At 34.5% G+C, this 19,821-nt stretch overlaps 2 protein-coding genes across 4 annotated transcripts in view; one reads left to right on the top strand and one right to left on the bottom strand.

Moving 5' to 3' along the window:
* LOC149802988 (tektin-3-like) overlaps positions 1-19,821 on the bottom strand; it is a 28,910-nt gene that overhangs the window by 1,310 nt on the left and 7,779 nt on the right. The window contains exons 1-6 of one of the 3 annotated variants that reach the window (XM_089952519.1): positions 15,279-15,383; positions 10,539-11,290; positions 6,258-6,328; positions 5,265-5,408; positions 2,079-2,301; positions 87-241 (exon numbers count right to left, since the gene is read on the bottom strand). In XM_089952519.1, the coding sequence (XP_089808645.1) occupies positions 87-241; positions 2,079-2,301; positions 5,265-5,408; positions 6,258-6,328; positions 10,539-11,290; positions 15,279-15,351 (1,418 nt within the window). In that variant the 5' untranslated portion in view covers positions 15,352-15,383. Of the gene's footprint in view, positions 1-86; positions 242-2,078; positions 2,302-5,264; positions 5,409-6,257; positions 6,329-10,538; positions 11,291-13,570; positions 13,718-15,278; positions 15,384-19,821 lie in introns of those variants that run through there. The other 2 variants (XM_089952521.1, XM_089952520.1) reach the window with 2 other exon arrangements.
* Positions 15,669-19,821, top strand: part of LOC149802987 (cytosolic Fe-S cluster assembly factor NUBP1 homolog) — a 75,299-nt gene continuing 71,146 nt past the window's right edge. Inside the window, exons 1-2 of the mRNA XM_089952522.1 lie at positions 15,669-15,750; positions 17,981-18,082. Of these exons, the coding sequence (XP_089808648.1) occupies positions 15,720-15,750; positions 17,981-18,082 (133 nt within the window). The 5' untranslated portion in view covers positions 15,669-15,719. The remainder of the gene's footprint in view (positions 15,751-17,980; positions 18,083-19,821) is intronic.

Here is a 19,821-nt window from a genome sequence, read left to right as displayed (position 1 = left end):
TATATATATATATACCTTTTTGTACTACATATTCTTACATGCATTAAGTCCCGTTTTTAAACAGGCATTGAGAATGGTTCACTGACCTGTGTTGGACAGGATCACGGCACAACTCTACATTGGGACGTCGTATTCTGGTATCAAGACGAGTCTGAGCCACCTGCATTGGCGCCTCTTTGTCCTGAATGGCCTTCTTGAGAAACTCGATGTTCTTCTCCATGTCGAAAATCTCCTGCAGGACCTGCAACAATTACGTAAATTTCGTTGATTAGAAGCCTTTTATAAGACAGATTCCAGTGTATTTATATTATTTCAATGTTTGTTTGCCAGTCACATGTCGAGTGCAAATATTAGGGAACCTGTTTTGAAAGAAATGAAGACGCATGGGGATGTCATCACCAATTTGATCTATTCTGTGTATGTACAGATCATTTCTGAAATAATACAAATCTGAGTGTCATTGTCCGGAAAAGACTGATGATGCAAGCAATACATAAGTAAATTATTTCCACAAATATACGATATAATATTGAACTGAGTAATTAGGTATAAAAAAAAAAAAACCTGCAAACCCAACCTCCACACCCATGGATATTAGGCTGAAAATAACTGGCTCAATGGATTCCAAGCCTTTGATTGTTATAGCTGCAGCTTATATATATATATATATATATATATATATATATATATATATATATATATATATATATATATATATATATATATATATATATATATATATATATTGTGTGGGGGGGGGTTAATTAGACCATGGTACGTTTGCTGTGTGCCTGACCACCATATAACCGCCATATATATATGTATACTGGTCACAATCAGATATTAACCTTTTGATTTGAATTCACATTATGATGTTAAATTGTTAAATGTTGACAGACTGGTTTTAATCTCGGATACTACACGGAACAGTCAAACTATTTCCATATTAAGTAATCAATGTATCTGAGTTGATCTCCAGAAGTGACGAGTTTTCCTCGCTTCCACTGGCAGCACATTTCTTTTTAAATGCCTTTTTTCTTTTCTTAAGAAAAATAAGTGCTGAAATTAGAAAACATCTGGACACCGAAATATTTAAAACAGTTAAGTTATTGTAACCCTGTTGCAATTTTTTTGTATGATATTTATTCTGGCAGTTTTTCATGGCATGATCACATATACGAAATGAAATAACTGCGAATAAACACGTTAGATAATTTGACGAACAAAACAGATGGACTAAATCAAATCAGTACTAAACTATTTCATACCAGCAAGCTACAAAAACTGATTAGCCACAAAAGAAATTTTGATTTATAATAATAATAATAATAATAATAATAATAATAATAACGTGTGACTTGAATCGAGAGGCTTTTTGTTAAAGCATTTAGCATTACTACCATTAACAATGAGAAATTATGTATACTATTGTTGTATATTATTAAAAAGTACGAATTGTCCCCCCCCCCTTCTCGAAATGAAAATATTGTTGTGTCATTGAACAAGAGTAATAAAGGATGTAAATCGAGCGTGAGCATGCTCTGAGTAGGGAAGATATATAATCGGGTCATGAGCCATTGGACTCGTTAACTTTTACTCAGTCTAACCCCGCCACGTCCTCCCGTCGCACAAGCCACCCCTTGTTACAAACTGAATAAAGTGAGATAATTTAAAAGTTTCTATAAGTTAAAATCAGCGCCGGATTAAGGCCTTCCTGGGCCCTAAGTACTGAACATATGATGTCTCCCTCCTCCATAAAAAAAAAAGAGACCAACAATATTAAAAGCTATAAATAGTTTTTAAAAAATGTGTGAAAATACCAGTATTGCCATCATTCCAAATCAAAATACTCATTCATGCAGATGACAATGGTCATATAAAATTCATTCAATTTTATCATGAACAATTTGAATTTTTTTCTGGTATCCCTGTTGGTGTGGTGCTCTAAGCAGGTGCTTAGTGTGCTTAATGGGTAATCCGACATCGATTAAAAGTCACATTAGTCAAATTTTAACAAATGCCGGGTTGTTGTTTTTTGTGGGTTTTTTATTATTGTTTGGAGGGATCTTTGTTTTTACCTTGGACAGATGAGTCTGGAGACGGTTTCTGGCGTCTGTGCTCTCTTGTATTCTCTGGGTCAGGTTTACGTTGACGGCGTTCCACTCCTGCCACATCTCATTGGCGCAAGAATTGAGAACGCTCTCAATCTCGTTTCGCATATGTTTGGAAGCGGCTCTCTCACTCTGAGACCTCTGGATGTTGTCATTGCTGAATTTGGCCCAGGTCTCTGGTACAGACACTCTGTTTGTCAGAAAAATTCTGATATTTATTTCACTTTTTCCAAATCATTACTGCTCAATGGTAAAAGCTCAAAATTTGTATTTTTTATTTTTTTTTATATTTGTGCGGAGAACAGCAGTCTTCGAAATTAATCAAAATAGTTTCATGACTTGGGATGCAATAATGTCTAAGAAAAAATGACGGCGATAAACGCTGTATCTGCTAAATAAATATAAATACAGATATTTCGCCATAATCAACTCAACGGATCTACATGTGGTTTTTGATGTTATCATTTTTTAAGATGAATGCTTCCAACGATTTTAACGATGGACATTCAACCGTGACAAGACAAATCTTCATGTTTATATTGAAAAGTTGTCAAGTGACTGTAAAAATGGGTCAAGGTCACTAAAACCTTCATGGTTCATAATGTCATTCCAAGAATCTCTTATCAAATTTTCTGGATATTTAGTCAATTAGCTCCAGATATATACGCTAAGCAAAGTATGCTACAAAGCAGATGAACTTTAAAATCCATAATAACCTTGAAAATTCATAATGGTTGCCAAAACCAATGGATGCTTCGATACACAGTTGAAAGAATGTTGCCAGAGGACCTCAGATATATACTGTGCATTACGTATATGCTGAGTGGTGTATTACAGGAAACCAGTGCTGCATGAACGTTGCATCCAGGTCACGAAGATATGATTAACTCGAAAGGATTATTTTTGCTCTTGACAGAAGGAAAATGAAACACGAGCAAGATAAACAAGATTGAATCGGGCTACAAGTTTGAAATATAAAATCACTTTTTTTAAAACCCGGATTTTAGTTTTCTCCACAAGCCCAGTTTGGTCAATGTAAGTATGTAAGTAACAAAGAGAAATAGAGAAAGCTTCAAACTTGCAAAAATTTGGATATGTTGTTTCTGTGAAATATTGTGCACATGGAAGTCTAAGTCCCCGGAATTTAAAAAATAACGAAAACGTTGAAAATTCCTGCAATGATCAGATCGTCTCCCAATGCCTAAAAACATGCAAGATAGATTTCATTAATCTACCTCCAACAGAGTGTGCTAAATCATGATAACAAGATTTTTGTAAACAAAAAGGTATGTGTTCAAAGGCTGTAATGGCAAAAAAAAACCAATGTGCTGAAGCAATTTTTGCTTGATCGTGCGTACAATGTTAAAAGTTTACGAAATAAAATAACTATTTTTTTTAATAAATGGAACAATTTTTATAAAGGCATGAAAATCTAGTGAAATAAACAATAATAAATTTAATTTATGTCAAATAATTGTGTTTTTTAAACTGTGTTTACAAGCTTGTTGTTGTTTTGAAAGTCTAAGTAAAAACGAATTAACAACATTTAAAAATTTCATAATTTAAAAATAACAATACTAAAATAAGGATAAAGAAGTTAGAACCTAACCAGTCTTCAGACCAACTCAAGGTCTCTAAAAGTCTTAGTTTGTTTGGGTACACTCAATATTTGTTTAACTTTCTTGCACACAAGAAAGTGTGATGATCAGACTGACGGACATAAAGAAAACAATGTCCCCTCTTTACGAAGGCAATGATACATGAATCCGAAAGAGTTAAATAAGAAAGGTTCTACTCAAGTTTCAATATATTTTTAATACAAATGCAGAATTAAGCTGTACACAAGAGTGTTGACTTGATGAAGGCTCGAACTGTCCGAAAAACAGTGTGTTCCCCACCCAACACCATCCCCAAACAACCGCGCTTTATTGTTTATTTTTATAATTAGTTATATAAATGTAGAAAAAGCACATAATTTTCTTTCCAGTAAGGCGTATACTTTATATTCCCATATGAAAATTAATCTTTATTAAGCTTAGGCCAAAATAGCTCAAGAACATACAGTGCAATACCATACCAAATATACATACAATCTTGGCATGGTTGGGGAAAACGCCTTGCTTTGATTATATTTATTTGATCACATAAACTACGATTTAAAAAATCTGTTCCTACAGAATGCATTCATTGTTTTGGAAATCTAAAAATTTTAGGATAATTCCTTTCAAATCCATGTTCGTGTATTAAGAGTGCTCATACTTTAGGCGTATAATGAAAGAAAAGAAAGATTTCTGTATATAATGCGAAGTGAAAAATTAAATATGGGCTGAAAGTGATCATTAAAAAGTGATATATGTTGAAAAAACTCTACAAGAATAACGGGTTGTAAAGTAAGTATCGCCTTTTTCGGGTTTTCGCATGAGATAGTGTATTTAAATTTTGGAAGCTAAAGTAAAAAATTTTAAGTCACAAGACCAAAAGGTTTAAATTATTTTCTTGCTACGTTACAAGCAGAAAATGACAAACAGAAGGTGTTCTACTAGAACACTTCAAGCTTACTTATCCGGAATTCTCAGACAAGGCAAATGTTTTTTGCCCTTTTGGACTGCTAGACTCCCAACGTTATACAATATACTTTTGAAATATTGGACACCATTTTCAGATCATTACTCTGCCAAAGGTGAAGAGCTAAGAACAATTACTTTTCCGTTTAATTATGAAGAAAAAACAAATCACTTTTAACTTGGAATATGGACAATTGTAGTATATCTTTAGTGTAACCAACGTATTTCAGTGGTTATGGCGTCGCAATGTTTGTATTATATCTGATCCGTTTATGCAACAATCGACGACAACATTCGAAGCAAATGAATAGTTTTGAGTAAACTTCCTCCGAAAAAGGCGACAAAGCAACAAAAACGGGTGGAGTGGACATAATATAGGATTTTGCAGTCGTAAAATTAAAAATAAATTGTGGAAGAGGCTGGCAAAGAATATATAAATAGCAAAACACTCATTTAGGTGAAAGAAGGAAGCTCAAACAGGATGATCAAAGTATCGCAGTAATATAAAGCAAAAGTCACTGCAAACGCCTGAAAGTTATCGACCCAACATGTGGCAACAATATTCGCAAACTGTGCACTCCTAACTCACGTGTTGTCTACTCTGTCCACTCCATTGTGATAGGCAATACCACGAGAAGCATTACGGAGGCCATGGCAGGTTTCATCGAGGGTCTGGGCCGTGAATTTGTCTCCGGAATCCCTCTCCAGTTCGTGTTGAGCAGCGCGGTTCAAACTGTTCAAATTTAAAGGGATTCATAAACATACAATTATACTGTAAACAGAAACATCTTCACTGTACTTACGTGTTATCTATTCTCTCTACCCCGTTATGATAGGCTATGCCACGGGATTCATTGCGCAGAGTATGACAGATTCCATCTAACTTCTCGGCTCTGAACTTATCCTGCTCATCTTTCTCTAGTTCGTGCTGAGCTGCACGGTTTAATCTAAGCAAACAGAGGTGATGGATGCACAAAGATCAGTACACCGTACCTTTTAAAATTAAAATGTAAACTGCAAAAGTAAACATTATGTCTATTAACCGTTTCTGGTGCGTGCTTATTTAATTACAGGTACTTCAGTATTTGAATTGTTATTTTTTTAAATTAAAAACCAATAACAATCTCAAAATATACAATATGCCTTTACTGAAACACGGAAGTAAATACACAGTGATATTATGTAAACAAAGCTCCAATAAAGAACTAAAACAATTGATAGGGATTTAATCAAAGCTCTTCTATGAAGCACAGATAAATTTAAACACATTTTATTTTAAATCAACTAAACTAATTGAATGGCTCGCAATCTGAAAGTATATGCCATTCTGGCATCAGTGTTGTATGTTTTGTGGTTCTGAGTGCAGATGAAAAACAATAATAGAATTTTGACATTTAGTCGACTGATATCTCCTGCTTCAACATTTAGGATATTGACAAAAATCAACATTAATTATCTCGTTGATATCGAAGGTTCTTGGCACAGATTTTGAATGTGTCAAAGGCTGTCCAAACGTCATTCTCATTTTCAAGAACCCCTCAGGACGAATGTTCCTGAAGAATAAGAACCTATTTTTTCTTACCCTAGTTGAGCATTGGCTTTATCAATAGTGTTCCTCATCCTTTCCTGGCATCTCTTGATGATGTCTACCTCCTACAGAAGGAAATTTGGGAAAAAATAATTTTTGAACAAAACTTTATTTCGTATTTAAGATTCCAGTTTAACTCCATTAAAATTGTTTGATCTTTACAGAATCGTTGACGAATGCTACTCTAAAACTATGAGGATTAAGGAAATTGGCCTTCTTGCCAACAGGCAAGAAAGAAATACGGCGGAATAAAACGATAACAATACAAGTACAAGGAGGAAACAAATGAACGTCAAATAAGGGATTTTTATAAATAGGATACAATTAATGGTCACGGCGTAATATCAATGACGATAATGACAACAACCGAAAAGACAAGTGAAGACTGAACTAAAGGAAATAACAACAACAACGACAACAACATAACATAAACTATGTTAAAAGTGGCACTAGAGGTGACTTATGATACATGACAACACATATGATATGGCAAAATGGTGCAAGGACAAACTGAACTGAAACGGTAGTTTCAAAGATTCTTCAATTAACTTCGTTCGAGCAACAATATTTTAACTACTGAGACGTAGTGTAGGATTTAGTGTCTTAATTTGTTTAAGACAAATATACTATGCAAGGCAAATTCGAGATTGCAGCTATACCCGTGCTGAAAGACAACACAAGGCATATTCCATAAAGAAAAGACGTGAGAGAAAAGATTAATGAAAAAGAAGACATGGAAATCAAACATAAAGACTACAAAAATTATTGTTTATATGCTAAATGTTAATTTGTTAGATAAATAATTGGAAACACATGTCGACCCTCTTTCAACTTTCATCCCAAAATCAAGCTCAACGTTTGAATTGTATAAAATGGAGTGATGTATTAAGTACTCCTAACCTCGATGTGTGTTACAGTTACCTGGAAGAAACTGTTTCCCTTCAATAATGATCAACAATGGCTGTTGGAGATCAAACAGAAAAAAAGAGCTATAACTGATATGGCGAAATCAATTACTTAGAACCTATAATACAGAATAATTAAACCCCTGCAGGTTCGTGAGGTGTAAATGTTATTGCCTGGAATTACGGTTCAAATGAGGCAATCGATCTAGTGCTGTGGAATGTAATTAAAAGCCTCTAAAATACCAATAGAAGCTGTAGAGATTACATGAAAGATTGTTTAGTGCCATGAATCAATGGGAAATATAACAAAATCTATCGGGAACAAAAGTCTAAAATAACGATTGCCAAAATCATTGTTTCTATTTTATATTTATTTTTTATTTTTTGTTTTGTTTTCCGTAGTCATTGCTTTTTATACATAATTCATTTAAAGCAAAAACTATTAAACAAAGGCTACATTTTTTGTTTTGGAAGGAAGCTACCTTTTCATACTATCTAAATTTCTTTTAACAACGCTCAATTTTTTATGGGTGAAACTCTAACGTCATTCAGTTACATTACCATGCGTTTCCTTTTTCAGTCAATCAGTCATACATACATACGTACGTACGTGGCCAATGTTGGTATGTAAGAAAGCTTGCCAGTAGCTTCTCGTTGGTCGGTGGTTCTTTCTGGTTTTTTCCGGGTTCTTCCTCCACCATTGATACTGGCCGCCATGTATTGCATATTATGTGTACAAAATGGCGTTAAACCCTACAACATACATACATACATACATACATACATACATACATACCTGAGTAGCCAGTCTTTTAATGTATTACTATCAGTGTTCAGTGAAAGGACAATGCATTATTATTTTTTTTAAATTTTCCTTCTCATTTTTAATGAGCAACATGTTTCAGGATTTTTAAATATTCACGAATATCAATTGCATCAGTTCTCTCAGAGCTTTTTATTCAACCAGCCTTATGATCTGAACGTAAGTTTATGAATGCGTGTTTCTTTTCTGTGTATCGATAGTGAATACGTCTGACACAGTTTGTTCGCTGTAGAATGACCAATGTTGTTTCGTTAATGTGTAAAGAACACTTTTAAAGTTAACTCTCGTCATTTCCTAGTCCGAGTTTCCTCTGACCCTTGCAACCCCATTTTTGATATTTGGACATCTACGTTGGCGTGTACACCCCAATATAAATGTCCAAATATCAAAAAAGGGGTGGCAAGGGTTAGAAGAAACTCAGACCAGTCATTTTCTTCATACCAATTACAAATGTATGTATACAAGCATGTATGTATGTATGTATGTTAGGTAAGAAGGTGAATATATATATATATATATATATATATATATATATATATATATATATATATATATATATATGGACCAAAGACGTCCATACACTGTTTATTTTATGTTAACGTCATTTTAAGTATATGTTATGTTGTCAGATAGAAGAAAGAAACAAAATGAAGGGTGTGAAGGGATAAGGTCAATGATGACTGGGAACATCCGACATCTTTCAGATTCTAACATACATTAAGTAGAAATAAACTATCAATGGGAAACATGTAATCGAATTTTTTTTTTAACTGGAGAAAGGACAAAATTCTTATTCCTTGCAATGTTAACATGTAAGTATTTACTCTTATTTTTTTTAATTACAAATATTGACCGTCTCCTTGGAGACTGGCTTAATCACAAGAAGTTAAGACCTCCACTTAAACCCAAATTTTACAATGGCTTAACCTTACGTGCGACAAATTTAAATTTAAGACCTTGTTGTTCGAGTGCAATATACCCTTAAACAATCGTATCGACTTAAAAGATAAGAAGGTGAACGGCATGTATAGGCGCTGTTTATTGAGTATGGTAAAGGATGGGCAAAGAATATGATAGATTAAAATGACGATATCACCATGCATTGGAATATTTGGTGCGATTCCAATAAAAGTCTCCGAATTGAATTTCTACTTATCGACGCAACAAAGCTGTCTGATATTCATCTGTGTACCATATACGTTTGGCTTAATAAGTACTGTATGCCGATAGGTATAACAATTTTGAGGGTGCCATACAAGTAAGGCTTAATAAGAAGTCTATATTGATAGATACAGCGTGTTGACAAATGAACATTAGGGTATGTTATACATTTTAACTCCACTCCTTTGTTCCTGAAACTCGGAAATTATCTAAATTTTAATTTGAACTATTCATATGAAAATGGACTATATTTCCTCTGGATATAACGTCGAGATTGTGACTAAAATAATTATATTACTTCCAAAAGCAGTTGGATTATTGACAATTTCTTGCATCGCACACTTCAAATATGAAATTCTATTAAACGATTTATTGCAACTTATATCAAATACATTTAACATGAATGGAAAAACTTAATGTATTCTGGTACAAAAGTATGTAAATGTTTTCTCGACCGCAGCAGCTGACAGCCAACTATTCGGCGAAAGTTAAAAGACATTACAATGAACTGCGGCGAATGCCATCGCACGACAGTTTAAATCATTACGCAATGTTTGCCAACTCGATGTACTTTGCATTCAAACATGAACAAGTGCGAAACTTAATGTGGTTTTCACCCCATGCCACCACATACAGCAAAGAAGCGTGTCAGCTTCAACATTTTGCGTCCGATGTTTTTCAAATGTTCACAGTATACTTAAAACTTATGTGTCTATAACAAGGCATTGAAAATCTCTGATTATAAGAAAAAGGAATACTAATGAGTCATCGGAGCACTGACAAGTGTTTTCTTAAGTCGGCTGGAAAGCAAGAATGGAACTTTCGAATATTACACGAGTCATGGCTAATTACATTATTTGTTTATTCTACTCTCGAAGGTGCCGAGGGAGTCAACATTATTTAATGAAGGCGCATATCGTCCCAGCATTCACCACTGACAAATCACATCACTGTTTTGGTGCCCTGTCATTGGTTTTGAAATCAAAGACCCAACCAAAAGGCCAATTCTATCCCCGTGCGTATTAAAGTTTAACTTATTTTGACAGTTTTATCTGTTATCTAGTCAACTGGGTCAAATGGGAAGGGGGTGGGGGAGGACTATCGGGCCACATAATGCTACTGAAAAACCCCACAGTAAGAATGGGCCTTCCAACCCTCCCATCACATCTTCTCTCCGAATCGTTACTTTGTTAGATGTTGCATGTACAGGGAAAATAATTCAATAGTCTGTTTTTTTTTAAAACCCCAACAAAACAAACAATTTGCAGCATTCACAATAGCTCACAAACAAAACTCAAAGTGAATGACAAGCCAGTACACTCGAACAATCAGTATATTAATAAACAAGATGTAAAGGCAGTAAGTATAATTAGTAAGTTACATTACCTTGATGAGTTCCCTCTCAGGGTTGTCGTGGACCAGATCTATGCCTTGCCTCTTTTCTCTGTGGTATAAACACTCTTGTGCGATGTGAAGTGGATTTTCTGTTTCCTGCAGAGCTTTTTCCAGTATCCTCTTAGCTTCTTGAAGGGCATTTATCTCGGCGATCATGTTATCTGTTTCATTGTTGATCTCTGTCTTCCAGAACTGTATATCCCCCAACCTCTCACCCAACTTCTTGCCGACGTCGCTCTGAGTTCTTCTGGTTTTGTCGTCTGTTTCTCGACAGAGGCGAACTGTGTCCAGGCGCAGACGTTCGGCAGTTGTGCGGACCCTATCGGAAGCTAGATAATTACTTTGGTTACTGCTCATCCAGTCATTCGGGGTGTATCTTGTGTACAATGCATTCCTAGCGGCAGCGAAAACAGGTGGAACCTTAATACTGTCCAACTCTGAGAGCTGATTTTTAGGTGAGAATGGTTCCGGCATACTTCTAACTAAAGCAGAACTTGGACTAATTCTTGCCGTCTGGTAGTAAGTGCCGGGTCTCCATGGTAGCGTTGTGAGGGACCTTCTAAGTGGAGAGGGAGCAGGATACGTGTCGTATGACTTGTATGGGGATCCCATAGTTCCGATCGAGGGTAAAAACGTTTGATTGTTGCTACCTCCTAACCTCGGACCAGTCATGTACGTGGCAGTTTGAGTATGACCCAAAAACTCCATGGCTGGATACTTGGGGTAACAATATAAAACTGCCTCTGAAAATGAAAACAAATGGAGCTTGCAAAATGTTTGTCCTTACGAAAGAGTACCGAATCGATTTTCATTATATCAAAAAGCCCTGTTGCACACCACCTATGCTGATCATATGACATTAACAATTATTATTGCACAGCAAAACTGAGGAAGCAACGCCTTTCTTACAGAATGATGAATCCATGCAAAAGCCTACCAGATGATGTTACCTTATCAACACTGATTGAAATCAAGAAACATAACCCACGTTGAAAGTATTTGTTTCTTAAATTTGATTCTGATTGTGACTGACTCGTAATATTCCACGTGTACCCTAACAATCCTTCAAGCTACGGTACAATTATATGTCTTTGAAAGTTTTCAGAACGTACACGTAATTTTCATGGGCTGGGTTTTGATTTGCTTTGATCTCATCTTTTATGGTATAGTAACACAAGTAGGTTATTCTTTATTTAGTCAATTGGAGTAGAGTGCTTTGATCAAAGACAAGCCACGGTAGCCGACCCAGACTGATCAAAAGGTAGGATTCGAACCCGAACTCTTTCGATCGCGAGTTAGGCACACTAACCAACTGAGCCATCACAGTTCCTCTGCCTCAATTAGTAATCTTTTACAACATGCAGGAGAACGCTTCGTGCCTATTCTACTACATCACCGGATTCAGCAGGGTTATAATGACTTGGGTTGGGTACAGTGATTGAATTGTCTTTGAAGCCAGATTCCGTAGATTATTTTTTTGTTGTTGTTGTTTTTTTTTTGTCTTCTGTTTTGTCCCTTTGTATAATTTGTTTGTTTGTTATTCTGTTTTGTTCTGTTTTTTATCAGAAGACATAAACCGTCATATAGATTGGCTCTTTCAAGGAAATTGTTTGTCAGAGGATCTCGACCTTCCCGGTCAGTGCACAAGCCATGGGAGCACAGAAGATGATAAAAGATGTAAAGGAGGCATAAGGAAGGGATTAATAATTATAAGACCAGCTTACATTTCTTATTCATACTTCCATGACAGATGAACAATGTACCGATATAATTAATTTAAAAAGTTTGTTCTGAATGAATATTTTGTTGGTTTTAACAGCACTTTTAAGTTATGTGCTTTTCCCAACGATCATACTTTGACAACCAACCTGGGCTGGCCTGGGCAGATATTCAAACTGCGACCTACCGCCTGACTCTCAACAAACTGAGCTAATATGACTATCTTTTTCAGAACAGAGTTCCTTTTGATAGGAAGCAATTTTGGAAAGTGAGTCTATGCACAGAATATCAAGACTTTAACCCGTTGGCAGAAAATAAACACATTTCATAAGACAGGGATAGAGACTTTGAATGAATATTCTAGGCTGCATATTTGTTATGGTGGGTGGAGGTCTTAACATCATTTACAGTTCAAAATTATGTAATTATTTATTTGTTTTACATATTTTCAATGTAGATTTATGACAAAAGCAACTATATATTCTTATAATAACAAAGGTTAACACCAGAAAATTGGGGGCCCCGAGTGGCCGAGTGGTCTAAAGCGCTCACCGTTACGGATCACTGCTATCTCACCTCTGTCTGCGTGGGTTCGAGTCTCTGGTTCGACCAATGTGGGTATGTGAGAAAGCTTGCCAGTAGCTTCTCGTGGGTCGGTGGTTCTTTCTGGATTTTCCCCGGTTCTTCCTCTACCAATAATACTGGCCGCCATATATAGCCTATCTTGTGCTGAAAAATGGCGTTAAATCCCACAACAACAACAACAACCACAAAATTGTTCTTTGAAAACGTCCGTGAAAGACTCTACCTTATCGAGATTGCAAGGTCCGATCCCAATTTGTTAGGAGTTGTTAAAATAATTAGAGTGGAACAGGCGCGTGTGGAATCAGAAGATGTAGATTAATATCATAAAATTCACAGGGTGTCGAATATCTGATAGCAATAATAATCTTGATTATGTCACATGTCGTTCACTTTTGTAAGTGAAAATAATTAAATAGATAATTAAATAAATAAATAAAAAGTTGGGCGTAGAAGTGCTGGTTCCTGGTGTACACTGACTGTAGCGTAGTAGAAGCGAAATATTTACAAGAATATCACTAAAGACGTTAATATCTGTATATTATATTCTTATTTTAACTTGGACGACAAAAAAAGTAAAGTTTAATTAAACAGCACATTTCCCATACACTAATATGAAGTTATCTCTTTACACCATCGTACAAGACGAATGAACACAATAACCAGTGGTCTAAATGACGATCTTGTGGCACACACTATGAAAAAAATACGTCCCTACTTACGTGTTTATACTCCCCAAACTTCTGCTCAGCACCTAGTGTATATCCCTAACAGACGGACATACAATAACTATGATGCTTTTTGTGGATTTTTAAAAGCTGAACAGAAGCTCTGTTTACCGGCCTGCTGGTGCCTGGCGACACTTAGCAACGTCAGGCCGGTTAAGAAAGTGGATCGCTGAGCTTATCGATTTTCATTCGGTTACCCCCTGTATGAACTAGATGAATTACTCAAGCAAGGGTTAAGTGTATTAAGCTTGTTCGGACGACTGAATAGAAGGAACAATGAAAAACAACACCTTGCATACTATATTATTTAAATCGTCCGGCTTTTTATTTTCGATTTTGTTTTAACTTCGGCATATTTTTTGACCATCAGACTGCAGTATATTCACTCAGTTCCTTTATCATTAAACCTATATCGCCATTATCATAATTTTGTTAGCGCAAAAACTAAAAACCTTCCATCGCACTCCTATCGACTTAGTCAGGTCTTTCAAAGAGCAAATTATGCTCATATCAATACGAATGAATAATTGAACTAGGTACGACAAGGAAGATTTAACTCGGAGATAAAAGTTGTATTCTTTTCCAGACCGGAATTTTATCCTAACCAGAGTAGATACATGAATAAGTGGTATTCAGTGGTATTAGGTCAATAGTCTAATCGTCTACCTGCACGATAATTCATTTAAAAGATAAATGGGCATGTGCTTGTCATGGACTGGTTTGAAATACCACGGGATAACAATGCTGGATTGCTCGATTAGTACCGACGGCATTGCAAGTCGTGGATTTAAATTAACTTAAGATTTAAAAAGAAAACTTAGAGTGATAACCATCAGTTTACGTCAGAAGGAACTTATAAGGAATATGTCTCCAAGATATTTTCTTCATTAAATTTGTTCCTTGGCTTGTATTAGAGGATTACACATACAAGTTGTCAGACAAACATAATATTTGCATAGCATTATGGAACAGAATTAAAATATTTGAATTCAAAGATGACATATTCGGAAACATTGAATTTTTATATTGTAGTATCATAGATCAAATTTTCGTTACATGTCGAGTGAATGTTTATGAAAATTTAGCATGTAATAAATGATAAAGACTCTCATTACCGTACAAATTAAGAGTAACAAATCTTGTAAATACGGAAATATAATACCGTTTGATTTTTTATAATCATTATTGTCAAAAAGGAGACACACAGGTGTAATTCCTTATGAATTTGAAACTTTTATGGGGGTAGAAATAAAACATATATGTCTAAGTCTGGTGTTATGAGAACGTTTATAACATTTTTAAAAAAAAAGTTCTTTGGTGTGGTGTAAAAAGAAATCTTGAGCGAGAATGAGAAGGGGTGGGGCAATAAACAGTTGTAAATTTAAGAATTGGATTAACTTAAAAAGGAAGTGTGTGTGTGTGTGTGTGTGTGTGTGTGTGTTTGTGTGTGTGTGTGTGATATGCTTTACTGTTTACCCAACCCTTACTTTCTCTGTAAATTTTTTATAATTGTTAAACAATTATGTAATCAAAACTGGAACAAATCAATGTAAAATAGAGAAGCAATAAGAAGACAATGGAAGGGGTAAGAGGTTCACTAAATGAATTTTTAAAAAGCTAAACAAATACACTACACTGTACTGAAAACAAAATACCAACATTTTAAAAATAAGGAACCAAAAATTCGTAAATTTAAACTCACCTTCACCATTTCTTAATTGTAATCCACCATAGTTAGGCCTAGGAGCTATCTGGGTAAGTCCCATATGAACCATCGTGCAGTTTGTGCTTGCGTATGTGTGATTTTAGTATTCTGGGAATAATGATTGATACGTTGCATGGTAACCTAATTTTAATTCCCATAATGCAGCTTTAATTTCGAAAGCCGTTATTACATTACATTATTCTTTCTTAAGAAAAATGTTAGCAAGGGAAATTAATTTTTAAAAATAAATTTGTATTTGTTTTTTATATTTTATTTTCTAAATTCATTTATCTATTATCTAGTTAAACTTTTTCACTGTTGTATTTGTCACTGGTAAGTCGCCCTTAATTCAATGCGAAACGATTGCAATGCATGTTGACAACCAGTCAAACAAATCAGAAGTAGTGAAGGGGGAATAATTCTGACTGTATTGCAACAATGGCGGATGTTCCAGGCAACGCACCTAAACGTGAGTATAAAACTGCGTAATTTTAGTGTTTGACTTTAAATATTAGACTCTACAAATGCTAATTTAATCAAACATTTATAGACGAGTAAGTGTATTTCATAATGTATTCAAATAGCAGAATTCAGTGAAGGATTTAAGCTGCTTATAGCGTCTTACGAATAATGGTATAGTAGAGTGTCAGTACTTTTTGCATATGCCGGCATAGTTCATATAGATTCAGGTTGTAGCCTATGTATTTAGATTTGGGCAACTTGCCAGGGTTGTTAAAATCTAAAATACTGACAACTTGTCGCCGGGATAGTTAAATTAAAGAGGATATACTATATTTTGATACAGTTTCAAAACGTTAAGAATTAATATATTTTCCGAGTTTTCAATTATTGTATGTTTATCTTCTAAATGAGAATGTTTTCAATCAGATGAGTTAAAAACACAAAAAGACCCACTAGAATAGTACTACAGCTTTATTTCTTAGTAGTCGATTAGCAATTTGCATGTTTAAAGGGTAAAATCATACTTTTCGCTTACTAATATTCGCACACCATCAATTTGTTTGAACCCCGATAACAAATTAGAAAACAAAAGGCTCCAGTGACAATAAAGATTCGCAAAATGTATTCATTTTTTTCATTAATTTACAAGTTTTAACCTTATTGTTGCCATGTGGTCCCAAACCTGTCAGCTTGTGGGCGTTTTGAATCAAACAAGAGTATCTTTAGTAACACAGTTGCCATATTTGTATGTTCGAATCTTTGTTTTCTTCTTAAGTAATCTCAACAGTTTCATAAATTTTGGAGTTACGTCTTTTGAACACATGTACACATTAACTTCTCCATTTTTTTTTGTTGTTAAGTTTGTTTTATAAATATTAAATCTAGACATTGTAGTATTGCATGCAGATGACAGAGTTAGAAATTGTAAATCAGTGACTGAAATTACCAAGTTTTATGCATTTTTATATTCTTGATACTTTTTGTTTTTAAACTATGAAAGGGGTACAAACAAACAGGAGGGTGTGCAAATACTAATGATCATTTTAGTGGAAGTTATACACATATAGAGGGTATCCTCAAACATACTTAAGTAACCAACATCTTTATGGCAACCAGAACACCAAATAAGTTTCAATTTATGATATGAGAATGAAGTGGGTGATTGTAATCTCTTTTTCTACCAGATCAGTGATTTTTATGGCTACATAATTTTTGGCCCCTAAATTGACATAAAAATGTTCGTCTCATTTCAAACACCTGATCTTGTCAATACTAGCATGTATAATGTATTGACACGTATCCCTACCTGACCAGCAATAAACATACAGTCTATCATCAACCGTGGTTGATATGAACCTCACCTCCATATAATCATGAACTTCCTTAATCAAGATTGTTGAAATGGTGTGAATAAAATCAGTACATGTACCCTGGTTAATTTTGTTAAAGTCTGGATGCCAAGCATGGGAATACACTTTATGTACAAGTATTAGCTTAGTAGTAAGGGTTGTAACATTTAACAGCATGACATTGGGTATATGGTATAATTTATCCCATATTTATTTAGAAGATTTCAAAGATTGTTGGCCTTATATATTTAACAGTTTCTGCAGTCAGTTTATGATTTTGGTGTTTTGAACAAGAAACATAAAAGGCAAAGTAAATATTGTGTAAGTGATCTAATAGATAATTTTGGAGGAGTTGGACCTTAGAGCTAAATGACTATTTCAGGTACTGTTAACACCCTGCTTAAGCAGAGATTGTTAGTTTTTTTTTATATATTTACTGAAGAGGGTTGCAGTGAAGTGGTCAAAATATTTGGGGCCACTTACCACTTACTAACTTAGCATATGAAATTACAATTTAAATACAGTTCATGCAGTTATTTATTAATGTGTTGAATATTATAAAGACATTGAATACATTTTTAATTGTATTATATAAAAAATATTTGGAATATTGAATTGAGAATTTAATAATTGATTTGTTTCTTTCTACTTGCAATTTGAAAACATTCAGCAAATCATTCAGTGAATTCATATTTGCAAGGTTTTTCAGGAATACAGTATAAGCATCAGTTGGGGTTTACTGTACTTCTTGATACTGTTGCATATTTTTAACTATAAAAAAATATGACAATCAGTATTTTTAGTAAAAAGAGAGTTAAATGTTTACAATAAAACAATATATCAGATTCTTTATGTATTTGTTGAAGATTTATTTCCTTTTTATTTCAGTTTGTCCAGGCACCAGAAGTGAGAATGCTGGGGAAGCTGAAGCCTGTTCAGGGTGTCCAAACCAATCTGTATGTGCCAGTGCACCCAAAGGACCAGATCCAGGTAAAAAAAAGAATGTGTCATCATGGCAGAATAAACATTAATGATTCTAATAAGTGGAAGATGATTTTTTTCTTGTCCTTTTTAAGAGATACTGTAAAGTAGCTGATTGAAACAACAGGCCTTGAAACAGTCATTCTTATATGTATTATGTTGCTAGGCATTCTCAAACCAGTGATACCCATGAATCTGCATTGATTGGAACATTTTTGCAAGATGCTGAGATTTTAATCATTGCAAAATATTCTTTAGATTTATTTGTGAAGCATTGCCAAATTTCTGTTTCTTCTGCAATAATATGATAACAGACTCCTTCCTTTATGACATTTTCCTTCCTTCATCAATGAAAGCTTGACTTTCAGTAAATATTGCAATGATTTTTTTCACACCTAAATGATTTGAGAACACCAGACCAGTTTTTTAAACATAATTATTTACCAGATTGTTGTTTGATTTTGTCTCCCATAATCGCAGTTTAAATTATAGATGATGAACACTACTTATTGGTTTTGGTATACTTTTGGGGAAATTCAAGTGACTGATAAGTGGAGATGAGTACCTTTTATTTCCATGTGTGCCAGTGACATTAATCTCAAAAGTTATATCATTAATGAAACTATCATTCTGTCACCATGAAATTGGTGACATGCATGAAAACAATCTCTGACAAGTCAACATTTGAGAGTTGGCAAGCTTGGTACATTGTAACAGAAAGTTGGCCTGCAATATTGATGGCCAGCATGATGAATATGTGGCCCTTCCCACCCTCCACATGTGGCTCGACTAGGACACAAAGTTGGCAAATCCAATATATGTATATGTTATAATAAAATTATAACTGATGTTAAGTTACAATATAAATTTTCCCAGTTTGTCCAAGTTTGATTCCAGTAGCAAGCATTCACATTATCATATCTGCATAAAAAGATGCAAGACTGACCTGGACATGGATAACAATATGGAAGTGATAGATGAATAAAATTTTAGACGAATATCTGCCAGAAGCTGGCAGTACAGATAAATGCTAAATAATGGTGCTGATATTTACAGAGAATAAAACTTGAAGAACAAAACATTCTGAACTGAATATGACTATTCTGTCTCACAACTTGAGCTCGCCTGAGCTGAATTTGAGCTTGACCCTGGCATCAGGCTATGAGTTTGTCTTGGCCTGTGTTTCTTGAGGCACAGCTGTAAATTTAGTTTCCAATAAAACCCTCGCCTCATAAAACAAATAAATTCATAGTAAAGTGTCCATATGTTATCATTCTACATGGATTTTTGTAGGGTAAGGTGTCCTCAGAACTAATGAGACTTATAATAGGTTCTTTCTCAAGTAGGAATATTTAACATCATACTGATTTCCAAATTTTAGTACATTAATAATAAAAGCTTTGTTTACACTTGGTTATATTTTTTCCCTAAATGATGGTCTTAAGCTCTATTTCCAGTCACTCAGAAAATTTAAATGGTATTTTGTTTTTAAGGTACCCAGCCTTTTAAAAGAAATGGGGTAGGGGAAGATAGTACATGTACCCAAGTTAATGTCAGTCCATTAATCTGTCTGTCAAACTTGTTTTCATTTGATAACCTTGAAACTGTTTAAGATTTAGAGATGACATTTGGTAAAATATTTATTCATCATCAGTAGAAGGTGCATCATGTAACACATTGTAGGGAGTCCTGGCTTCTTCAAGGCCAAGGTTATATGTCAACATTTTAGATTTCAATCACATTTGTCC

Source organism: Sinohyriopsis cumingii, chromosome 3 (assembly GCF_028554795.1).
Source record: "Sinohyriopsis cumingii isolate HCF-2022 chromosome 3, ASM2855479v2, whole genome shotgun sequence".
Taxonomy (NCBI): domain Eukaryota; kingdom Metazoa; phylum Mollusca; class Bivalvia; order Unionida; family Unionidae; genus Sinohyriopsis; species Sinohyriopsis cumingii.
Note: the sequence above shows the minus strand (reverse complement) of the source record. Positions and strands in the feature narration are given on the sequence as shown.